This window comes from Protopterus annectens, chromosome 15.part0, assembly GCF_019279795.1.
Source record: "Protopterus annectens isolate FY-2018-M chromosome 15.part0, PAN1.0, whole genome shotgun sequence".
Classification (NCBI taxonomy): domain Eukaryota; kingdom Metazoa; phylum Chordata; order Ceratodontiformes; family Protopteridae; genus Protopterus; species Protopterus annectens.
In genome coordinates this window covers 132,901,354-132,927,623 of record NC_056749.1, presented here as the reverse complement: position 1 = coordinate 132,927,623, position 26,270 = coordinate 132,901,354, and the positions used below count along the sequence as shown (strand labels likewise).

Genomic DNA, 26,270 nt, shown 5'->3' with positions numbered 1-26,270 from the left:
CCACCAAATAGGTGTCCATGATACTTGGGTACATAACTGGGTTGAGTTGCGCAGCTAAGCTTATAAAGACCCTGGTGGTTGTTAACCTAGTATAAACTTATGAGCCTATAACATGTGCAATGTATAGCACACAGTACTTCAGGAAGGTGGATCATGTCAAAGAAGTTACACGTGATGATGTCTGTCTCTGGGGAGAAAGAGATATGTTATTCCACATATCAAAGTAGTGTACTGAAAAAATGTACTGAATATTCTGCAAGTCAGTGCTTGTGCTATATCCATGTACATCCCCTGTTTGTCTATGGAAAGTTCCTGTAGCACATACAGTGACAGCTACATATACCTTAGTGTTAGTTATAGGAACTTCATGCATTCCTCCCAATCCGGTTTGTCAGCAATACATATTGGCCAACACTTGTATGATATCTCTATTCACACATAACTGGTGTGCCACCTGCTGGTCAGTTAACAAGTGATCTACAATACCTTGCTGGTACCGTTTATGTTTACTGATCCTATCTCCATGTCCTGCTACTTGTTGCAAGCTAAAGGTACTAATAGTCTGTTTCATGAACACTGCTGCTGCTCCAAGCATCCTTGCTTGTTGCAGCTTAAAAAAAATTCCCATGTCCTGTTTGCTCTTATCATGCCATGCAAATTGCTGCATAATGCATCTTATGATTATGAATCAAATGCTTTCAGAAGTGTTCATTTGCACCTCATTTTACTTTCATTAAATGATGTGCCTTCATTGATACTATATGGTCATTTGCATGCACCATTACATGTGCCGTTTTCGAGACTGCTAAATAGAGCTAGCTTGTACTATGACCCGTGGCATGCTTTTCATAGCCACTTTCTACATAATGGCATACCGCAAACTACACAACTTGACTAATGAATACAAGCACAATTTTTTTTTTTTTTTTTAAATCAAGTACTTCTTTACTCAAAGGCTGAATAACTTCACAGGGTATGGTTAATTCAGTTCTCCCATACAGACAGGGTGGCAGGCTTGCTCCTTGCAAAACAATTTTGATGAGGTTACCAAAAAATTTTTGTACGGTCACCAAAAATTTAAAATTTTAAACAAGTTTAGGCCAGTTAAACTTTGCTACTACAGAGGTGTCATAATTCTATTTGCATATGTGTAGAATTTATGCAAGTACAATCAGCCAAAGAAAATATACATGACGCAACATACATGTATTACATAAGATTAAATGCACCAACAATAAAATGTGAATTATTCAAAAGTGGCAAAGAAATAAAGATATTAATTACCCAATATAGCAGTTCAGGAAAAGTTAGGTGAAATGCATTGCCTGAGCCAAATTAAACACAAGAAAATATTGTTGCCTTTGCCAGGCCACAAGTGATGTCAAAGAAACAAGCAAAGAAGATAGAATGCTGCAAATAAATAATTTAAACGCCTTAGAAATTGCAAAGATGCATCAAAGAATGAACAAAATAAACACAAGAAAGAAACTTAACAGACAAGGAGAGTAAAAACCAAATTAAGTCAGTCTCTAGATGATGAGATGGAAACTTCCCTGACAAACAATGTTTTCTGCTTGGATAACACATTCAAACCAAAACACAAGAAACTGAACAATTTTGACAAACTGTATAAAAGTTCCAGAAGAACTCGCAACACACAGAAAAGAAACAAAGACACCAAAAGCAGTGTAATTAATAGATTTATTCATTCATGAATGCCTGATTTATTCAGTTCAGGGATGTGGGCAATCTATCCCAACAAGCAAAGACAATTAGGCAGTCAACCAGTACTGCATAGATTAGTCAATCACTGGGCATGATCTCATACTTTTCACATACAACTACAGGCAAATTACAGAACTGCCAATTCACCTATCTGCATGACTTAGGGGTGTAGGTGGAAACCACACATCCCAGTGAAATCCCATGAAGGCAAGAGCAGGAGACAACAGATTGCACACACAAAGCAAACAAATTGAGAACAGAAGCCAAAAACAAAGCCCTGTCAAGCAGCCACATTAACCAATGCACCAATGAACCACTCCATTTAAGAGAATATATGAGCAGATTTTTTTGGCCAAACTGAAAGCAGCAGCACTAAGGAGATAAATAGACGTGTACATTGTCAGTGGAAGTGACACTAACAGAGATCAAAAAGTAGCAGCAAGGATTCTGAACACTGAATGACAATGCTAATACATTCTGTTGCCCCAGTAATCCTATGTGTAAAAAACTTCCAACAGCCAAAGATATTAAACGAAATTATGAAAAAATATGTGTATATTTCAGAAACTTTACTCCAAATGAAAGGTCGCTCTGAAGAAGCACAAGTAAGGCTAAATACACAATCCAGTGTTTCAAGCTTGGCCTGTACAACCCCATATTTTTCCTGCTTTCCTCCCCTTGTGCACTAGTTCTCAGACCTTTCTTTAGCGGCCTGTGAGTTGTTGAATATTTCTGTCAGGGAATCAGCCAACACTCTGTCAGAGTCTTGCAGATGGGAGGTAGGCAATCTGGTGTTTGCTGTCTCCTCCGCAAGCCTAGTTAGTTATGTCTCTATCTTGACTTTTATACTTTTGCTTTCCTCACTCTGTCCTACCTTGCTCCAAGAATGTAAACACCCCACTGCTTGCCTTCCTTTATGAAGCTGTAGTCAAGCATTCAGTATTGTCTGTATTTCATCAGCATTCTTCACTCTCATTTCCTCCTCTGTTCTGGCTAACTACGTCTATCTCATCATTCATCCTTTATATTATATGACTAGGAAAGCCATTGTTTCTCTTCATTAACGTTTATGCCAACACCTAATTCAACTTCTGCCTCTACTACCTTCACCACCCTTACTGTTCTTTGGCCAGCATTCATGCAATGTGCCTCCTCCAGCTCTTTCCTTTCCACATATTCTGTGCCCCATCTTTTAATCTAAATGCTAGACACGAATTCCTATTTAGCCATACTAACCTTCTGCTGTTTTATGAATTGCCTTTTCCTTAAACCCTTGCCCACAACATTGAGTACTCCATCCCTGACACATTCCCATATATTATTTATTCCACAGTTTGATTCCAATCTCCTAAATAAACTATAACCATCTCCACAGATCAGCATGATCCTGTCACCTAATATCCCACACCTACCCTTTCCCTTTACTCTTAATCACTTGGGGTCTTGGACCACTAAGACTGACTATACCTCTTTTTGTCCCCAGCCCTCAGACAGCTCCCATTCCCTCCATATCCATCATCTATCCCTAAGGTTTTGCACCCTCCGCTGACCACTGGTTCCACTTCTGATACCCAGGTGTCCCATTCATTTAAAGGACATAGTGCTGGGCATTCTCAAATGGTGAAAACCCTATGATCCATGTTTTCTCACCCAGGAACCCTGATTAGTTCTTTCTTTTCCAGCAGAGTCTGAAGGGAGAAAGTGAACCAAACTGATAGCTCTAGGAGGTGGCCTAACATCTCTTCATTGGAAGCGCCACCTCCCTCTTGCTGGCCTCTCATCCTGCAGCTACTGTCCTCTGGGGGGAGGTATGACTCAACATAATAAATGACAATTTCAAATATGACCAGCATATACTGCACACCATTAAATCTAGACACCAGAAATTAGTATCCCTTTATAGGATCCATGGATTCCTTACAGATACTGCAAGAAAAACTCTAGCCACTACCTTCTTACTGCCAACTCTCTTATATGCCACTCCTATCCTAACAAGCTTAAATAATACTGAAAGAAAGAAACTTGCCTCCTGCTACAATAAAATAGGTAAATTTGCCACCAATCTCCCTCATAGGACCCACCATTGTTATAGCTTAAAGCAATTAAACTGACTTAATTACACAACCACCTAACATATTCACACCTAACTACAGCATACAAACTCATTCATCATGCAGAAAAATGCCCTGCACTGCAAATCTTATTACTGCCCTATTGACCAGCAAGGGACCACTGTTCTAGTAAGAAATTCTTATGACTTACTTGTTGTTTGTCTTTTCCCAGTTAGGGTTCGCCACAGCGGAACTCCAGTCCGCTAATGATTGGCAGTCGATTTTTATAGTGCCGATTTGCCAGCCCGACACCCAACCTTCAGCGAAGGCACACCCATTCACACATGTCTTTCGAAGGCCACTCGACCGTGGGGAGGACATGCAGACTCCACACAGAAGGCACTCCAGCCGAGAATCAAACAGGAGAACCTGTTGCTGTGAGGCAACAACGCTATCGCTGTACCACCGCGGCTTACAAGGTAGGATTGTTTAGATATACTCTGGATTTGTCTCTCTGCAGTCTGTGTGAATTTATAGCTGTCTAGGCCTCTTGGGATGGCTACAGCTTGCCTTTCTAAAACCTATCCCTTTCTAACAACCAACAATGAAATTAAAGGTAAAACAAAATATGAATCAAAGTAAATCTTCTTAACAAACTAGCCCTTCCTACCCACAAACAGTGAAAAACAGTGATAACAAATAAAATATAAATTCAAATAAAACTTTGCTTACCGGTCAACCAAGGTAGGATTATTTAAGCAAATGATAACCAGAATGTTAGACTCTAGCAGCAAAACTGAAATGTAAATATCTGTAATAGCACAGTAGCACAAATTCTACAGCAAACAATTACAATTTTGACACTAATGCAATGCAACTACAACCTAAGCCACCAGACTAAGCAGAGATTTACATGTAACACTGCTTATGGAAAAATGCAGAAATAGTTTAAAAAAAAATGCAAATGGACATATTTTTTTCTGCTAAGACATTGAAAATGCAGAAAAGTACTAAAAAAGTATCACTACATAGACCTCTAAAAGTGCAACATAAATACTCAAACAAAACTGAAATAAAAGCTGTTTTTCTTCCTTTTTGATGAAAAGTTTGTTTCTCATGGTTCAGGATTTTGCATGTTTATCAGAATCTTGAATAAAACACCCTAGGTGAACTATCAGAGGGAAAAAGCTGATGCTGGTTACAAGCTATTATATAGCAATTTTGAACAATGTGGAATTACGCAGTCACTGGGGTATCTGGGAGTTTTTGCCTGACAGGACAAAAAAAAACACAAATCTGCATCAGCTATAACAAGGTTTACATTATTGTAAGGGGATTCTACAGCTGCAATACCAAAAGCTCAGACCTAACCTGACAGACAAATCCAAACAACAAGACAACCCTCTAAAATATTGGAGTAAAAAAGCACACATTTTTTGTTTGCTTATCATAATGTCACTGACACGATTACCAAAGCTATGCCAGCAATGTCTGATGCAATTGTTGAATAACACATTTTACAACTGGTCAAGAAGTCTTTACTAGAGTCTTATTATTTACAAATAAGTCTAATAATATTGCGGGAGACTCTCTCTACTCCCAATATGCTGCTGAACTTTGGAATAGTATCCACACACAAATAAAACTCTCTGACAAATGCAGTAGTTCCACTGCTTAAATAACATCTTAACCAGTCTTGGTTCTGCACATACTCATCACAAGGTTAAGAGTTTGTGTTCACCGTACGATACTCTCCAAATACTCTCCTTAAACAGAATATTCTCAACCTCTCACTGAAATGAGAAAACATTTTTTATACATAACTGCTGCCTGTACAATCCACTAAGTTGCACATGGGCTAGTAACTTCCACCTGTGTAAAACCTTAGAGTGCATAAATGTAACAGTTTTGTAAATAAATGTAAATACTGTGTTTAACTGGAACTTAGTATAATGCAATATAAGCAAATGGAGCCTCTGCTGAAAACGTGTTCGACCTTCCAGGTAAACAAAGACAAATAAACAAACATGAAGGGTTCCACTCAGCATTACTGCTATTAAGCAACATGATGCACAGGCTTGGCTGGTTCGAACTTCACTGAGTAACACCTAGTGTTCCTGTTAGATGTCACCTTTTTGCGGAGCCAGAGCAGCCATACTCCCCTGGATAGGATGAGCCGCCAACTCCTACAGACACCCCAGCACTACTTGAATATGAACCATCTGTGGTGTACTAGTCCCTATTTTTTAGGGACATGCCTATTTTTGACTAAAAAGTTTGCTCTTGAAGAAAAGATGGTGGATTTCAGTCAGTATACACTGGTAATCATTACAGCTACAGATTTCTTTTACATCATAAAAAACAAATATGTTAACACACATTCTCTTTTATTACAGAAAAAATTGTTTATACACATCCTCTTTTTCTATCAACTTTCTAAGAGAAAAGAAACCTTTGTGCTACTGATCAGATGCAGGCAGGACAAAACAAGCACACAAAACAAGTTCAATAGACTCGTGAATGATTCTAGCCATGATACAAACAAGAAAGGTGCCTTAAAGTTAGCACCGAAGATTAATGTTTTGAGATGTTAATAAGCTCCTTGGTACAGGGGTTTGATTCCTTCCACCTTCAATTGCCTATTGTGTGACTCTGAGCATGTCACTTAATGAGACAGCGCTTGTAGATTGCTCATGAAAAGGGACACATCTTCAGTGGATTCATCCGGTGAACAAATGCATGGAATAAATTAACATAAAAAGTGCAGCTCAGGACAGAGAAAGTTTAATACATGCATCAGATATCACCATCAAGTGCAATGTGTACAGTATTTTTTGCAATTTTCAGTAAAATGTAAGCTCCAAAAAAGAAAAATTAATATTTCAACAGGAACAGGGCAGTGGCTGAAAACAAAATGAATGACTTGCACATTTTGAAGAAAATACCTTGGCTGGGATTTACATGGGTTTGCAAGAGCAAAGCTAAGTGCTTTGTGAACTTTGCCACTGTTGCTCTACTTTGAAAAAGAAAAGGATTTGCATTATGGCTCTGAATTCCATTCAATGCTCTGGCAAACTGCTATAGATCATCTACTTTGAAAGGCTGGTGAAGTTGCAGATAGGAACCCTGTAGAACAGAATTTATAGTTGCTCTGCTTGGGAAGCAGCTCCCCTCTGAATGCTGCCGATTCCATTTGTAAGTGACTGGTGCAATGCAGTTAAAAGTCATGTGTATGCACAATATTCCACTCAGAATTTGCACAGTATGGACTTCTATGAGTTGCCATATTCCAAAGCTGTACAGTTCTCCATGATGTGCGGTACTCTTATCTACATATGCCACACCCAAGGAATGCTGCAATTGGATATGGATCTAAAATACTGACCACTGAATGCACTGCTCTGCACTAGGATTTCCTGAATCACATCCTTCTTCTGTACTATGCAAAATCACTTGTATGGTCTTAGATAGTATACAAAATATCTAAAAACACCACTCCTTGCCTAAACATCCTATCACTCCACAAGGCAAGAAGCAACAGTCTTGGAGCTGATTACAATAAGCAAGAGGAACATGGTTAAAACCCTCATATGAGTGTGGATAGTTTTTCCCTCACAGAAACAAATGTTTTAAACATGTGGAAATGCTATTTTGAGCTACTTATTAAATGAAATGACATTTGCTTTAAGCCCATCTTTTCACATATACAGAACAAAAGGTAGATGTGGGAAGAAATAGCCAGGGAATTGTTATGGCTAGGCTTGTATAGGCCCTAGGGCCGATAGCGTAGTACCAACCTATGAATCTATGACAAGAACCTGTGCTTCGAATACAAAAGAAAATTACATTTTTCTATGTTCATAGCTGTCACAATTCACGTAATGCCAGTCCCAAGTATAAATGAAACAAAAACTTTGAAGTCAGCCTAAGGAACTATGTGATGATGAATGAATTTAAAGTTGTTTTTGATGGCACTTGTAAATATGAAGGAAGAAAAACGCATTGGCAGCCATACACCCAACAAGGAAAATAAATATAATATTAAGAAATGAATTAGACAGAAACTGATGGAATGAAACAAATGCGTGGAAAAGTAACAGCCAACAGCTTGAACAAAGCATACTACAAAAGCCAACAAGCAAGGCTGAAGCTTATATGTGTGATTAGATCCAGGAGACTTAAACTAATCACTCTTCAGAGAGCATTATTTCTTGTCCACAGTGTATAATATTGCAAGCAATCTGTCAGATGCTAAGCATTTCTCAGCTTTGAATGCAAGCTTAGATTTTTGGCAAAATAATACATGAAAAAGCACAGAGGCATGTACTTTTAACACAATATATGGAGATAGAGATTTCCTTTTGGCATAAGCTCTGCACATAAACTATTTCACAGAACTGTGCTATTTAAGAACCTAAAGAAGTGACTAATACCTAGATGATGAATCATATATGTACTACCAAGCAACAGCATAAAGACCAGCTAAAGCATGCAATAAAGTGAAGAAAAAATGTAATGCCCAAGAGAAAAATAGTACAAAACAGGAATGCAAAGTAGTAAATATTTAGGATGTGTACTAATGGGCAATGGGATGAACTTAGAATTCATGCCTTAATCAAAGTATCTTGGTATATCTCTGTCTCTCTCTTCGTGTGTGTGTGTGTGTGTGTGTGTGTGTGTGTGTGTATATATATACACACACAGACACACATATATGACTGTGTCTCATGAAGTATAAAACAAGAGCGATCATTTTAAAAATTTAAAATGAGTGAAAGCATGCAAAAGTAAATTTTTTTTTTTTTGCAGAGGGAAATAAGCCTCCTGTGCCTCCCACATCCGCTGTTAATTATATATAATTACTTAGATTCCACAACAGGAGGGTAAGGGCAAATTCATTTACTCCACTGCAACGAGATCTCATACAAATGGCTGCTGGCAAAACTCCATTGGAAAGAACTTCCCACATATGAGAATTCGCTTTTTTTTTTTTCACAACAGTAAAAACCATTCACTGTTTAAAATTGTAATTATATATATATATATATATATATATATATATATATATATATATATATTCACTTCATAATCTCGAAATCCTGAAATATTGAATTTCAGAATTTTGAGATCATAAAGCCGAAACCTGACAATCCCGAAACCACAGAAGCGTGAATTTTAAAATCGCGAACACTAAACTAACCATACACAACACACACACATACACACAGCTTCCCCAACACACAAACACTCAAACCTACACTACATACAAGCAGGGGGGCAAGCCCCCCTGCACCCCCACCCCCCTACTTAAATATACTAACTCCATGGTCGCACTACACACAAAAACACCACTATACAAGCTACATTCCCCTAGCACACACAGATCACAGTAACCAAATACACCGACACAGACTAAAGCCCCTAACCAAACCGCTTAAACACAAATACTTACCTGAACTTCCAGCTATCCCTTCACACAGCGCAACACCAGAAGTGCTACTTCAAAATCTCCATACTTCGGGATTTTGAAATTTACGCTTTCGGGGCTTCGAACGTTTGAGCTTTCAGCTTTATAATCTCGGGATTCTGAAATTCGGTATTTCATAATTTCGGGTATTATAAAGTGTTCCCATACAAAATATATATATATATATATATATATATATATATATATATATATATATATATATATATACACATATATATACATATATATATATACATATATATATATATACATATATATATATACATATATATATATATATATATACACACTATCAAGCAAAAGAGCGGGTTTTATTAAGGACCAGATCATCAAGCCTGATCCATCAAAACTTGACTCATCACATGCGAGGAGTGGGAAGAGATGGATTAACCACCCCCAGCATCCATGTTAAACCTGTCCCTATAGCTTACTACATCAGGTATCAATGGAGTGTGTTCATGAAGTAAGGGATTTGACAAATCCTGCCCTGATGACATCTTACAAGCATATGCAAATAGAGATACAAACATCATACTGAAAGATGAAAGTTTAAAACAGCTAAAGAAGAGAATCTAAAAGGGGTGGCCACAGAGAGAGAGAGAGAGAGAAGAAACAGTTCCAGACAGCATATAATAATACTAGAATTTTCCTGAATATACAAACTAGTTTAAAGGAGAGAAACAGACCATCCTAAGAGACTTAAAAAAAGAAATACTGAGCAAAATTTATTAAGTCTGCTAGGAATTAAAACATGCAGAAGTGAAGCATGTGATGCTGTATACTGTCCATGAATAAAACCTTAAATACAAATCAGAAGTATTCAGAGACAGAATCTGCAAAAAAACAGTACAGCCTAGAGAAACTGCCACTGTTATCGAAAAAAAAAACGTTGAAAGATCTCAACAAAACATCACAACAGGCTTTTTTTTTAATTTGAGGTGTTCTTAGTAACACTAAATTACTGTAAAATCTCAGGTGTATAATTACTTAATATCACTAAATTACTACTCAATGTAATTTGAAGGTGCACTGGTACATTACAGAACAGATTACTTAGCACTATTAATGTAAACAGAATGGAAACCAGAAGCCCTGATAAGTTAATTTCAGGCAATGGCCTACAGATTTACAAAAGGCTTTAAATTATAGTTTGAAGCACTCATGCACACGCAGACTGGGCAAAGAACCATGCAATGAAGCTCAAGCCAAAAAGGCTAGAGAGAATTTGAAAGATCCCTATGCAGCATTGATGGTCCTGAGAAATACACCACTGGTGGGTACAAAACTGCCTACTCCAGAGCAACTGATAATGAGAAGATACATTTAAAAAAATGTTAGTGATACACAGCTCTATAGTGTAGAGTGGTAAAGGCCTGACAATGACCCAGACAACATGCCATTGGTTAGTGACCAGGGAGCTGTTACAGCCAGCCACAAAGAATGGAAATAAGTGGCTAACACTCTCTTACCCACATTGCAGGAAGAGAAGTGGTTTGGTCCTACTGTAATACTGAAGCCTGGCCAGGTACAACAGTCAGAGGCTGGTAAGGTGCACTCAATTTGCCAAGCAGTTTAGCACTGTAGCTGGACTTGGCACATGTTGAGATACATGTGTCACTGAACCAGAAGTGCAGTACTGTATGTCATGGTACACGCAGAGATACATGTGTCAATGAACCAGAAGTGCAGTACTGCATGTTATGGCACACGCAGAGATACATGCGTCACTGAACTAGAAGTGCAGTACTGCATGTTATGGCACACGCAGAGATACATGTGTCACTGAACTAGAAGTGCAGTACTGCATGTTATGGCACACGCAGAGATACATGTGTCACTGAACTAGAAGTACAGTACTGCATGTTATGGCACACGCAGAGATACGTGTCACTGAACTAGAAGTATAGTACTGCATGTTATGGAACACGCAGAAATACATGTGTTATTGAACCAGAACTGCAGTACTGCATGTTATGGCTCACACAGAGATACATGTGTCATTGAACCAGATGTGCAATACTGCATGTTATGGCACATGCAGAAATGCATGTGTCATTGAACCAGAAGTGCAGTACTGCATATAAAGTCACCAGGAAGAAGGCTTGTGGACCGAAATCCCCAGCCTGCAGGGATGATGGACTCTCTGCTGCCTGGACTGTTGCCCCCACCACTAGCTGAATGGACATGGGGCAGAGAAAGAATGAAGCAAACAGCTAGTACACCGGGGCTGTCTTTAGTAGCTATGGTCCATGAAAATACAGATGAAATTAATAATAACACCCTATTTACTTAATTGTTTGCTGCTTATACATATAAATGGGATTAATTCAGTATCTACCTATTACTATTTTAGCCCAGAAAAAAGGCAGCTTACAGATTTGTGTCACTTGAGAGAATCCACAAAGAAAGAAATTACAAAACTCAAAACAAAAATACTGAAATTCACAAATAAAATCATTTTAAAAAGCATTTTTGTAGAATAACAAGCTCCCCTGCACCTTCCATGTGAAGAGGCAACTGTCCCTAGTATACTGACCTCACAGTCTCACAACTGTGGAGTAAGGGCAAACACCTAAAAAAAGAAATTCTAGTCCTAAAATGATTTTTCAGCACTTCAGTGTAAAAAACAGCAAATGGAAAACAAGAAATAAGTAGCACAAAAATCTTAAAAAAATAATAATTCAGAGAAGAAAAAGTGTAATGCATGCATTTAACACCAATAACCATGATGTCTCACTAAAGTCAGTTAAATACAGTCTTGAGATTCCTATTTTGCTAAAAAGAGATTTCTTTACGTTGTTCTTGATAAAAATCATATGATCCCCAACTTACATACAATGTAGTACAATGGAAACATGCTACAACGAAAAACATGACAAAAGGGATACAATATGTTGCAAGCAAACAGCATAGTACAAACAGTTAAATAGTTTCAGCCAGACCCATGGTGCAGGGAGGACACTTGCAACCATGGTGACACAGGAATGGCTAGCACCAGGGAAGATGTAGGGCTAGCTGTCTGTATTTGAGCTTGAGTGGCCAAAAGACAGCTTGCTTATTTCAGGGTTAGGGTGTCTGGTGTCTCTTGGTATTGTAGCACACTCTTGATGAATTAATATAATTGTACTCATACCACACATATGCATGTACTAGGGACAGGGTGAGTGGGAAGTATCAGTATGTCATATGCAGAAGCATGTCCAAGGATGCGTCACATGCCACGCATGCTCTACCCATCAGGGAATAATAAAAAGTCCTGCCACACAAGCAGAGAAAAATGCACTTGCAGCCTCAGTCTCCTCTCCTCTCCATATCCCATGATACTGAATACGTTGCATTAGTTGTGGCCACAGGGTGGCAATCACAGTGTTATTGGGGGCAGGGTAAACCAATCAGTGTAAAGGTCCATAATGAATCTCTCATGAATTTCTCTCTGATGTACGAGAACTGAGATTGTGCAGTCACTTTTCAGTAAGTCATTTCTAGGTCTTTTTACTAGCTTGACATCATACCTACAATACTTAAGATTGCAGCCCCAGGTAATCAGTTTCTTTACCAGAGGAAGAGACTAGTCAAATATTTAAATTAATAAATACGTGAGCAGAAGTTCATGTTGGCTTCTTCGTGGCAGCCAGTTAGCACAGCTTAGGGTGACAAAGTGGTGCTTCTTTTAAGTTGTCAGTTAAAAAAATGAACAGTCCTGCTCAGAACATCTACAGCACCAACACCAAAAATGGTACAAAATAATATATAAGACATACTGAGAGGAAAAAAGAAACACAAAATAGAGCAGTAACCACCATGGACCGTAAGTATGCAGCAGGAAAAAGATCTGGATTCCAGTGATGGTAGACGGTATCTAGCTATGACTTCTGGAGTTGTACATGCAGTTCTACTACAAAACATTCCAATTTACAGTATGTAGCCCCCACCCCTAAGTACATGTTTGTACTCGGCAAAGCTACTAACCAGTTCAACTGGAAACTGAAAAAAAAGGTGGTACTGATTGTGGCATTCTGAATGAGTGACTATAGTCTTAATTAAGAGTCCCAAAAAAATAACACTGCTTAAAAGGTGTACAGAGTGGCACACATGGTGATGGCTGGCTATTCCTTTACCCAGTAAAAGCCCAGATCATAAGTAGTCAGGACAAAAGATGGATGGATGGTATGTACCTCACAAGACATCTGCAACAGCTGGAAAGGCCGCAGAAATACCTCACGAAAATAATCACAGGCCTAAAGCAGATGCCATATGCTGAACGTTTAAAAAAACTCCAGCTATACTCTGTGGCATATCCGTCTACTCAGAGGCAATCTCTGCTTAACATACAAGGCCATGTCAAACCCTGAGCTGCTGGACATGCTCCACTTAAAGAAATCCCAATCCCTCAGAGCCACATGCTCCAGGGATCTAAACCTTGTCATCACAATGAACAAAACATGCTGGAGGGATAGGTTCCTGACCCAGAGACTCCCCATACTCTGGAAGAGACTGCCCATACATGTCAAGCAGAGCGCCTCCTTGGCCCTCTTCAAAAGGAACCTTGATGATTGGATGGTAGATAGGAAAACACCCCAAGGATCATGTCAGTCGCCCTGCTAGACAGGGGTCCAGGGAAGTAAATATTGTGGGAAGTAATATCCAGGGAATTGTTATAGCTAGGCTTGTATAGGCCCTAGGGCCGATAGCCTAGTACCAACCTATGAACCTATAAAATTACCACAATTTCCTCATCAACAAGCATAAGGGCAGAACATCAAAATTCCACTGTGATGTTCTAAACTATCATTAGAAATCTAGGCACTCTTGTTGATAACATGGTGCAGCGGTAGAGTTGTTGCCTCACAGCAAGAGGTTCTCCCGTTCGATTCTTGGCTGGAGTGCAGGGAGTGCCTTCTGTGTGGAGTCTGCATGTCCTCCCCACGGTTGGGTGGGCGTTTGAAAGACATGCGTAAATGGGCGGCACCTCAGCGTTCGTAAAAATCTACTGCTAATCATTAGCGGCCCGGAGTTCCGCTGTGGCGACCCCTAACCGGGAAAAGCTGAAAAACAACAACATGTCTCCACAGCAGTCTGGAAAGTCTTCTTTCTGGCACATCTAATTTCACAAAGCAGAAGGAAGTCTTAATTTCTATTTACGTGTATCTTATCAAATCCATTATTGAATTTAATGCCACTTTTGACATGTATTTGTCTAAACATATCACTCAAACTGAGAGAACTTAGAAATTCACAAGTTAAAAGATCAGTGTTCAGAACGCGTAGTTTTTCCTGCCTTCTCTCTGTACTCAATTATTGATTCCTCCATGAGAATATGTGACAAGCCTCTAAAGCCATAAAAGTTCATCTTCTTTGACCTCCTATTCCTTTGCCAAACAAATGACTTTTCAAATACCCAAGTTAAAGGAATTAAACATCATCAATAGATGCCGTTTCACAAATGATTAAAGATGAGGTAAAGAAACCTATTCACATGAATCCCTGACAACTGGATGGGAAATCAAATTTACCCCCAGATCTGGCCCCCATGTCCCTTACAGACAGAGACTGTCAACAGAAAACGTTTTACCCCAACACCCCCACTAGAAATCATTAATTACCTCCCTACCAACATGGCCTCCCATACAGACACCCATGATACTTGGGGACCCAAATGGTTTAGGGTGTGCGGCTAGGCTTGTAAGGGTCCTAGTGGTCTTCAGCCTAGTAACAACCTATGAACCTACAGGATAAGACACATTGGCATAAAAAGTTCATATCTCAAATTTCTGGAACAAACTTCCACTGTATATTAAGCAGAATAGCCCTTGCCACCTTCAAGGAAACCCAAGATACTTGGATGGGCAACCTCAAACTATCCCCTGGTCTATCTAGTACTGCTTATAAATACAAACACAAACTGCTGGAAAAACCAATATAAGATAATCCAAAACACGACAAACACTGAGAAAATATCACCTTTATGTTCGGTAAAGCTTTCGGGTTACAAGCCCTTTTTCAATACTAATACAGGTTTCATTAAAAGAACAAACATTTAAATAGGAGCCAAAACTATCACATGACTTGCAGCCTAAATCATGTGACAAACATAATACATAAAACTTCATACTATTAAAATTTTTTTCTCAAAAACAATTCTTTGATACAAATATCATACATCCAAGCTCATATCCTAACTACATTTTCATAAACTAAATTAATTTAATTTAATTCAATTTGTTTCACTGTATTTTAGTTAAAATAGGTTTCAATGTGACGGCTGAATTTAAACCTGGTGTACAATCAGTTGCCAATCTTAATATCCACTCATATTCCTTTATTTCTAAAAGGTTATTAGTATCACCCCCACATGATACATAAACCATATCAATAACTCTAAATTTAAATTTATGGTCAGGATTATTATCAATTGCCCTTCTTATTTCAGACTTGTGTTCGATAATACGTTCTTTCAATTTCCTAGTGGTTTTACCCACATAGAAAGAGGAACATGAAGTACATGCTGCCAAATATACCACATTACTACTAACGCAGGTAGCCACTATATTAAATATATACTCCCTATGTGTTATGGGGTGCGTAAAAACATTACTATCATTACTATCCATAATATCTACACAACAACTACAATTCAAACATCTAAATGTACCCTGCTTAGAAAGGCTATGCTGAATATTCTTATCTTTAAAATCTTTATAGCATAATCTACTCTTTAATGTTCTCATATGTTTATATGAAAAAAATGGCCTAGTGCCTAAAATAACCTTAACTTCCTCAGAAGCCATTAGTACTATCCAATATTTTTGAACACTTCTTTTAACTAAGTGCGTCATGGTATTATACGATGTAACGTATCTGATTTTATCCACCTTCATGTCATGCCTGCATTTAAAGCAATAACTTCAGCTGATGTAAAGAAATATATTAGTTCTGTAAATATGATGATTTATGATTTGCAACTTAGTGGTGACATAGATTTGGATTTATTCCATTTTTTTTACTGTTTCATGTTCCACTATACCTCAACTTTATGGCATACCGAAAATACATAAGTCACTTGTAGATCCTCCAATGAGGCCTATTGTTTCGGGTAATGGTTGGCTTACGGAGCCTATTTCAGTATATTTGCAGAAACAACTGCAACCTTTTTTGATACATTGTAATACTGTGCTGAAGGATACAACAGATTTTATTTTAAAACTAAAACGTTGGTTCAATGGTATAAATACAAACATTCTATATGGGGATAATGTTTTATTTGTGACCTTAGATGTAACATCTTTATTCACGGTGATACCGAACGAATATGGGATTCATTCTATTCGTGATTTTCTCTTAGGACAACCTTCATTAACAGTAAGAAAAATAGAGAATATCTGTCTTTACTGGATATAGTTTTGAGCAATAATATATTTTTATTAAACAAACAATTTTATTTACAATACACAGGTATAGCTATAGGTACTCCGGTGGCTAATACCTACGCAAATTTGGTTTTATTCCAGTGGGAAAAGATACATGTTCTAGATAAAGTTAATTCATTGAGTGAGAAAGTTTTGTTTTACCAACGATTTGTGGACGACTGTTTTTTAATATGGGGAGGATCCATTGCTGAATTAAATGAATATGTGCAGTTTTTAAATGATTCCACAGAATTTCTAAACTTTAAGATGGAATATTCTAACAGTGCTATGAGTTTTTTGGACTTGAAAGTAGGTAGACAAGGTAATAGTATTTATACTACTGTACATAAAAAAGATGTCCATGCATGTAGATATATACATAATACTAGTATGCATGCACCCCTTATCTTTAAAGGCATAGTGAGGTCACAATTTGGTAGAATTAGTAAATTAAATACTGAGGACACATATTTTTTGTCACAATTAGATGAAACACTGGATGAATTCATATCTAGTGGCTATAATATGGAAATATTGGAGGCTATTAAAGCTGAAACTATAGTGATAGACAGACAAAGTTAAAACCCACATTTCTTTTATCCGAAGAACTAGCAATTGATTCTGCTAGGCGTGACATGAAGGTGGATAAAATCAGATATGTTACATCGTATAATACCATGACGCACTTAGTTAAAAGAATTATTCAAAAATATTGGATAGTACTAATGGCTTCTGAGGAAGTTAAGGTTATTTTAGGCACTAGGCCGTTTATTTCATATAAAAATATGAGAACATTAAAGAGTAGATTATGCTATAAAGATTTTAAAGATAAGAATATTCAGCATAGTCTTTCTAAGCAGGATACATTTAGTTGTTTGAATTGTAGTTGTTGTGTAGATATTACGGATAGTAATGTTTTTACACACCCCATAACACATAGGGAGTATGCATTTAATATAGTGGCTACCTGCGTTAGTAGTAATGTGGTATATTTGGCAACATGTACTTCCTGTTCCTCTTTCTATGTGGGTAAAACCACTAGGAATTTGAAAGAACGTATTATCGAACACAAGTCTGAAATAAGAAGGGCAATTGATAGGAATGCCTTGTATAAACATATAAACACACATAATCCTGACCATAAATTTAAATTTAGAGTTATTGATATGATTTATGTTTCATGTAGGGGGGGGGTGATACTAATAAAATAACCTTTTAGAAATAAAGGAATATGAGTGGATATTAAGATTGGCAGCTGATTATCCACCAGGTTTAAATTCTGCCGTCACATTGAAACCTATTTTAACTAAAATACAGCGAAACAAATTGAATTAAATTAAATTAATTTAGTTTATGAAAATGTAGTTAGGTTATGAGCTGGATGTATGATATTTGTATCAAAGAATTGTTTTTGAGAAAAAAATTTTAATAGTATGAAGTTTTATGTATTATGTTTGTCACATGATTTAGGCTGCAAGTCATGTGATAGTTTTGGCTCCTATTTAAATGTTTGTTCTTTTAATGAAACCTGTATTAGTATTGAAAAAGGGCTTAAACATAAAGGTTGTATTTTCTCAGCGTTTGCCGTGTTTTGGACTATCTAGTACTGCCCCACCTTGAAACTGTAGGATACTTTTGAATATGGGCTTTTAGTATGGCTGGTAAAGGTCTACAGACTGACTGCCTAGTACTTGCCAATGAACATATGTAGCTAAACCAAGGAAGAGTTAAAAAAAAATGCCAAGACTAACCAAATGGTTTGAGATGAGTAAAAAAACAGCTTTCTATACCTAGCATTTGTGAAAATAATTTGAACAGTGACCGAGATTTTTCAAAAACATGTGTGAGTGAAATAGGCAATGCCATTAGGGGATGTTAGTGTTGCTGGAATGTATAGTGCAGCGTTTCTCTCCATAGTCCATAAGGTTCTGTGTGCATATGAGATGTCATGTGATACTGTCTTGTTCTTCAGTTACTGCTAATATGGTCATTCACTTCCTGGTTCCTGGGTACGTCTCTGGTATGCACTTCTGTAGTTCTATTAAGTACGGAACCAGACAACAATATAATATGGTGTTAGATAAATGGTGTCAGATCATGGTACCTATAACCATGATTTCGGACAGAATATTTCAATACCTTTAATGCACGATGCAAGGGGTCCCCAGTCTTTCTTTTTTAGTGTCAAAATTCAAAAGAATGGAACAAAAATACCAAAGAATACACTTTACTGTTTCAAATTGTGTCAACAAAACAAATGGGAAAGTCTGGGCACGAACACCTGTCCGTGACAAAGTAAATCCAGTCAGCAGATTAAGTGCAGAACCTGAAGGTCAAAATGCAGTTAGCCAAGATTATATGTACATTTGTATTGTCCAGTATTTGCTTTGCCATGAAGTCAGAAACTTGAAGACTCACAATGAATGTGATTTGCATATCTGAAGAGGAATTAAGCTGCAGATTAACTCAGTAAAGCACAGTGATGTGAAATCAAAAAATGCAAACCAAAACTTGACTTTTAATGATTTATTTGATATTTTTGGACAATATGCTCATTTGGTTACTGGACTTGACAATTTATTACAAGACTTGACCGGTCACACTAAACATGATAAAGAATTACAAGATGGCCAGATGAAAAAAAAATCCATTACTAGTCCAAGTACACAACTTTTTGTGATGAAATTCATGGTCACAAGGTCTGTTGCTCAGATCCAACAGTATGAGCCAATCAACCGCAATTAAATGTTGAAAAGAATACATTAGGCATGTCTGGGCATTATCAAGAGTAATGAACAGTCATGCGGTAATATGTTGTGGGCTGATGTATTATCAAACAGAACTGATGGTAAAAAGACAGAAAAATGTAGGTTTTGTAAAACAGACTTAGAAACAGTCTCACATCTTGTTGCTGATTTTGACATACTAATGGCAGAAGGTCTGTATACTGAAAGGCATAATAATGTGGCAAGACTGTTGCACTGGGGATTGTGCAAACATTATAATATTGAAGTAGCTGAAAAACACTGGAAACATGAGCCAGAAAGCATCATAAAAACTAATGAGATTTATATCACGTCCATTACCAACAGTTCAAAAACAAATACAAGAAAACCAGATATAGTAGTCCATGAAAAGAAGACAAAAGTATTGTTGATCGTTGAAATTGCTACACTCAGTGACTACAGTGTCTTACGTACAAAGAGAGACAGTCATAAAATACCAGGATTTGCAGGCAAAAATTATGGTAATGTGGAAGAAGGACACCCAGACAGTTCCAGTAGTAATAGGAGCAACAGGTCTTATAAAAAAGAATTTACAATCATACTTGGATATGTTACCAATATATTTAACGCCATATTAATTCCAGGAAGAGTCATTACTGGGCACATTGCGGGTGCTGCAAGGAGCACTTCTTGTTAACATCAAAGACAGAAGCAATATTGATTTCAAGAACTTTAATCATACTTTGACTTAGGAATAGGATCCATTCCAATCATGGTATTAGAAACCCAAAAGACTTAAAGAAATTAAAAAAATAAAAAGCCAGATATGCAACATGTTATCATAGCCTGACTGAAGTCAGTATAATACCTTATGAAATTCCAGATAGACAATGGAATAAAGTAACAGGTGATGTGATTCCATTCAAGATCAGTCAGAATCTGCCAGAGTGGTAGCAAAGAGGGCTTATAATCCAGGCATATTGGGTCCGATTGGTGGCTTGGGTGACTGACAGCAGTAGCTCTGGTAAAGTACATTCCCTGGTGGTTAGACAAATTTTCTATCAGAACAGTCCCAGGCAACAGAAGACAGCAGTGGATCTCGTGCACTATATTCCACAGAGGTTAAGGATATTTCAAACACGAAAATAATCAGTCTGTCCTTTAAACAAGCTGAAAAATATTCAGGCTGCTCAGTTGCATGACGATTCATTAAGCCATGTATCATCTGGAAGCTACTATGACCTCATTATCTACTTGCGATTGTAAACGATCTACACTTGTCTGATTACATCTGACACTCCTCACAAATGACTCATGCTAGCTTGAAAGCTCAAGTAATTGCAAAACCTATGTTGTGATCCAATAAAAGGCATTACATTTTGGTTGCATTTGTGATTTTTTTTGTTCTTCTGCTAGTGGACCAATACTGCATATCTCAATTGTTTTCTTCCTACTCTTGGTGGATTAATAAATGCCAAATGTAAAGACTACACAGCATACTATGCTAGTAGAGACTGAGTTATCTATCTGATAACTAATTACTGCACATTCTTATTGCATATTTTACTGTATTGTTTTGTTGTGCATGTATCTACTTCATATGATAATATGTTATGTGATACCCCTTCTAAAGGCTAATATAGAGTAGTACAGCCTACTAAATATTCTTTACAGAAAAAGCATTAGGCTGAAGAGGAGGGATATGATACAAACTGCAATGTGTCTAAGAATGCGTACATACATGCATCACAAGCATACCTGTGAAATATCACATTACCCTTGCATGCTCTTCAGTTGCTGATATGACAGTAAAGTGTATGGTTACTTACTGACTGTTGCCTGGTGCCTTTACATGTCTACAACCCTGTAAAGCTGTCAAGTACTGAATATAACAACAGAGCATGGTGTCAAATAATGCAGTTACAGGAGCACATAATATTAAACTGAAATGTTTGAAATACCTGCAATGTTTTAAATGTGCACACCTATACAGTTAGATGTCTCTATATAATGTATTATAAGCCAAAAGGCTGAGCAAACTAATGGAGAGTCATAATATTATACAGGGAGAGAACATTTGTGCGGACATGTTTGAACTGATCACTAGGCATGGAAGGCTTTATTCTGGCACAGATATTCAAAGGCAATCAGACTGTGTTGCAAACAACAATGTTTAGCAATTCAAAAGACATAGGTTTCAAGTTCCCAAAAGAAGAATCCACCTTTACAAAGAGGTGTAATGAATATACTATATTTCTAACACCAACCTAAAAGAAGCTGTTACCTTTTCAATACTAATAAAGTATAAAAGGGCAAAGTGAATTCTATTTTTTCATGACTGCCCTACAGAACAATGCAGACACACACCTCACTAATATGAAATTAAGCATGTTAGTGGTAAGTTAGCAGTGCCTTGACTGCTTCTCTCCATAAAGTATTGCTACTCAGATTCTAACCTGGAAGATGGTATCTAACAAAAACATAAGTAAAATATTTTAATGAAATGGGAGAATGTATCACTACAAAGCTATACTCAAACAAGATATTAATTGTGGTTTGCATTTTGTAAAATAAAAAAAAATCCTATACATTGATACTCCGTAATAGATGGAATTTGATCTTACCAAAATTAAGGTAGATTATGAAGAAGAGTCTAATAGTGGGATAAGACAGGAAAAGATGTGGCTAACTGGAAGTAAGGGTACTATAAACATGATTAAAGAAACAAGCAGCATGTTACTAGAAAGCTACAGAGAGAATGTCTGCTATCCTAATCAAATTTATGTTTTCATTCTAAACCCATATCTCAAAACAATCCCACAGCAGATTCCAAATTTCAGCTTAGACCACAACAGATCTATTACCTCCATACCTCTTAACCTCTCAGCCCAAGAAATCTGGAAAAAAAATAAACATAACGGGGGAACCAGGGCCCAAAATAGGGAAAATGTTATATATTGCTCTTATAAACTTAGAAAGTTGCTAGAACAAAAGGTTTTGCATTAGCATGCATTTTCTGAAGGACAGGAGGTCTGAAAAACAAATGTGTGCAACTATTTGCAATTCAATCCTCAATGATTTGCCAGAAAACCACACAATTTATTAGGAACACATTAAAGATATGAGGCAAATATCTGGAGATTCGGTGAAAATCTGGATGGTTGAAAGGTATGATTACCTCTCATGGTGGAGATGTTTAAATATTATAAGTTCCAGACATGTGTCCCTACTTGTTCCTTTGTGGCTGTAGTGAATTTGCGGAGGCCAGCAAGATGGGTAAAAATTTTAATCATTACTTCTGAAACTTTTAACACTGAAAATTACGTTCACAAATCTATAATATACTAATTAACTCTGACAATAGCGGTTATATTTAGACTGCCTCGGACTTCGTGAGGTGAATCAAACACAAAATTGTTACATTTTTGAGTACAGGAATGTGTGACTGAAGTCAATTTTTGCTAAGGAAATTTTTAGTAACTAGAAAGATTAGAAAGTGTCTTGAGGCAAAAAATCAAAAATATATGCTGCAGGCTGTGTGATACTTTTCACAGTGACAGATGTCTGCAGTTAACCTGTACCATCAACTACCACACACGATTTTTTGGTTGGAACCAGTGAGAACATTAATGGCATAAATCACACAATTGAAATAATGTGTGATCCTCAATGAAAATAAGTAATATGTAATGACAAATTACACATCTTACATCCTCCAGTCTTCGCCTCTGCTCCTTCTCTTGCTCAATCCTCTTCTGACGTTCTGCTAATAACTGCTTTTTATATTTCTCTTGGTCTTTAAGTTGTGACTGTGATAAACTTTGCTGGGAATCCGAACGGTTTTTGTTTTCTTGCTGTAGTCTTAGAAACTCCCTACGAAGAGTTGATTCACCAGGAAGATTAACTATTGAGCTAAAGGAAAAAAAGCAACAAGGAAATTAATCAAAATACAAAGTGTTTGCTTGTAGCTATGATCAAATACTCTAAAGTCTCAATTTTAAACAGTAAACCACTAAATTAGAACAATTTTTAAAACAAGAAATCACCAAAATATTCAGTTGTCATAATCTGACATTATCAAGCATACCCCATTATGAAACAAAATCAATCAATTACTACATAAATAAGCAAACAACTTAATGCATATTCACCTCAGAGATAAAGGCATTTATATCTGTCTCAGCAACAAAACATTAGATGCACATACAGTGAAGAACTGAAGTGTGGAATAAAGTCTAGGCGACTGTGGTAATATCCTATACATTTTTCTTCATACTAAGCTTGTGTCTAAATTAATCTATAGTTGCTACACTGAAAACACAGCATTGCAGATGCAGTTTAGTAGACAGGGTTATCTGCAGCTTTTTAGCAGCTATAAAAAAATTACATTCTGGAAGACCTATCAATAAAACTAAAGGGGGTGGGGTTCAGCATTCCAGTTTATGACAGTGGCTATTCAAGTGCCTTATACTATTTCATTTTAACAGTGCTGAACTGGATTTCTAACTCATTTACCACACCAATCTGTGATGTGCATTCCAGCTACACCTTAGTATGGCTGAAGTTCACCTGGCTGACAAGGTTCAAGCCTGAACAAAGGATGATACTGTAAAGTTATATTCCTTTACTGGATGTTCATGGTATGACATGTTTACACTTCGCATAAAGTGTTGTAGGGATATCAAACATGAGTGAAGGTGGACAGGATATCCGAATTTCATTTAAGATGCAATTAATCTGTACCGACAACCTGTATTTCAGCAAAACTTACATCTATATTAAACACTCTCTCTCTTTCTCTCACACACACACACACACACACACACACACACACACACACACACACTACCTGGTTTATTTTTGACTTGATATTTAACTAGGTTTTCTGGAAAAGCTTTATGATATATAATGTTAACTTTAGGCTACTCATCCTTCCCAGCCAAGAATCACACCTGTGAAAAACATTGTCTTCCTTGTATGTACAAGGCGTTTCCTGCTCTTTTCCATCCAAACTAAACTGGCATGGTAAAACAATACATGCATACAAATGATCCTGGTGTTGTAGGTGTGTTTTCCACTGACAAAATTTTCCTTCTCATCTACTGCCCAGGCCATAGTATGACTTGCACTTTAAGGATACGCTGGAATGGAAGTGCACTTCACAGACGAAAGCGCATTTCAATGATCTCATTTCTCATCTATGCCCTGCTTCTTCAGGTCTCTCTAATATTCTCCATCATAAGTATAGAAGAATACCTTTTTTCACACTACTTTATAAAGTCTACTCTTTTTACTCGGCAAGATATCCTTATTTCTTAAGTGAAAGTATGCTGCTAAATATACACTGCTCAAGTCCTTATTTCTTTTTGCTTTTATAGCTGAAAATTGCATACAGCAGAGTGGTATAGTATTTTATGTTGCTGCGTCACATTACTTGGTTCTCCAGTTCATTCTTGGCTGGGGTTGCATTCTGTGTGGGTTTGACTATGTGAACTTTACGTGGATTACCTGATTTCCTCATACATCCTAAAAAAGTACAGTTTTGTACCTACCATAAATGTAGATGTTCGAAGATCCACATTGCTGCAGTCCTTACACTTGGGTAGTCCGCTGTCCTCGGTCAGCCCGAATATCAAAGTATAAGGCTGACGTCGGTCAAGGCGCATTTGTCTGACATCAGGACGTCAGGGTACAAATGCGCATGACCGACGTCATATCCTCAGTCTTTTCTTGCCCCAGATGTCAGAAGACCCTAAAAATAAAGGCCAAAAACCAAAAGACAGCAAACTAACAACCAACCATCCTAGCACTAAAAATATGTACAATATATACAATATACACCCAATTGACCACCCAACCCAGACAACCGCCTCTAACCACAGAGGGGAAGGAGGAGGGTATTGGACTGCAGCAATGTGGATCTTGAACATCTACATTTATGGTAGGTACAAAACTGTACTATGTTCTTCATCTCACATTGCTGCAGTCCTTACACTTGGGTAGAATCCCAAAGCAGAGGTAAGGGAGGATGGCCAAATTATAAGGAAGCAGGAGCTGCCAAAATGCCCTGCAAAACAGCAGTGGCAAAACCAGCCCTGGATTTAGAGTAAAGTGGCAGGTGATAATGCCTGGAAAAAGTATGCACTGAACTCCAAGTAGCTGCCTCCAAAATATCCTTAGTTGCCACCCCTCTCAAAAAAGCTGTCGAAGTGGCAGTAGCCCTAGTGGAATGAGGCCTAATCCCAGCTGGAACTTCCTTGCCATGATGGGAATAACAGAAATCAATGCAAAACCCAATCCACTTAGAAATAGTTTGTTTTGACACAGGCTTGCCCTGAGAACTCAAAGCAAAAGAAACAAATAACTGCTGAGACTGCCTGGACCCTTTAGTTCTGTCCAAATAATATCGCAACTGCCTGTGTACATCTAAAGTGTGCAAAATCTTTTCCCCTTTATTTTGGGGATTTGCATAAAAGGTAGGCAAATGAATAGTTTGGTTTAAAGCCACACTAGAAACCACTTTAGGCATAAAGGAAGGATTAGTACGTAAAGATACCCTATCCTTATGGAAAATTAAGAAAGGCTCAACTGCCATAAGGGCCTGCAACTCAGAAACCCTTCTTGCAGAGGTAATAGCCAACAAAAAAGCAGTCTTCCATGATAAAAACTTTAATTCAGCAGTAGCTGCAGGCTCAAAAGGTTGTAGAGTGAGTTTCTCCAACACAAAATTGAGATCCCAAGCAGGAGTAGGAGCTCTTCGTGGGGGTCTTATATTCTTTGCCACTCTAAGAAATTGCTTAAACAAAGGATGAGAAAACAATGGTGGGTCACAATCATAGTGAGCCGAAATTGCTGCAGCATGAACCTTAATAGA

General features: G+C 37.4%; 1 protein-coding gene across 1 annotated transcript in view; it reads right to left on the bottom strand.

Annotated features, from left to right (window-relative positions):
- The window catches only part of NRK (Nik related kinase), a 2,110,367-nt gene that overhangs the window by 1,055,155 nt on the left and 1,028,942 nt on the right, over positions 1 to 26,270 (bottom strand). The window contains exon 12 of the mRNA XM_044057244.1: positions 23,107 to 23,308. Coding sequence (XP_043913179.1) covers positions 23,107 to 23,308 — 202 coding nt within the window. The remainder of the gene's footprint in view (positions 1 to 23,106; positions 23,309 to 26,270) is intronic.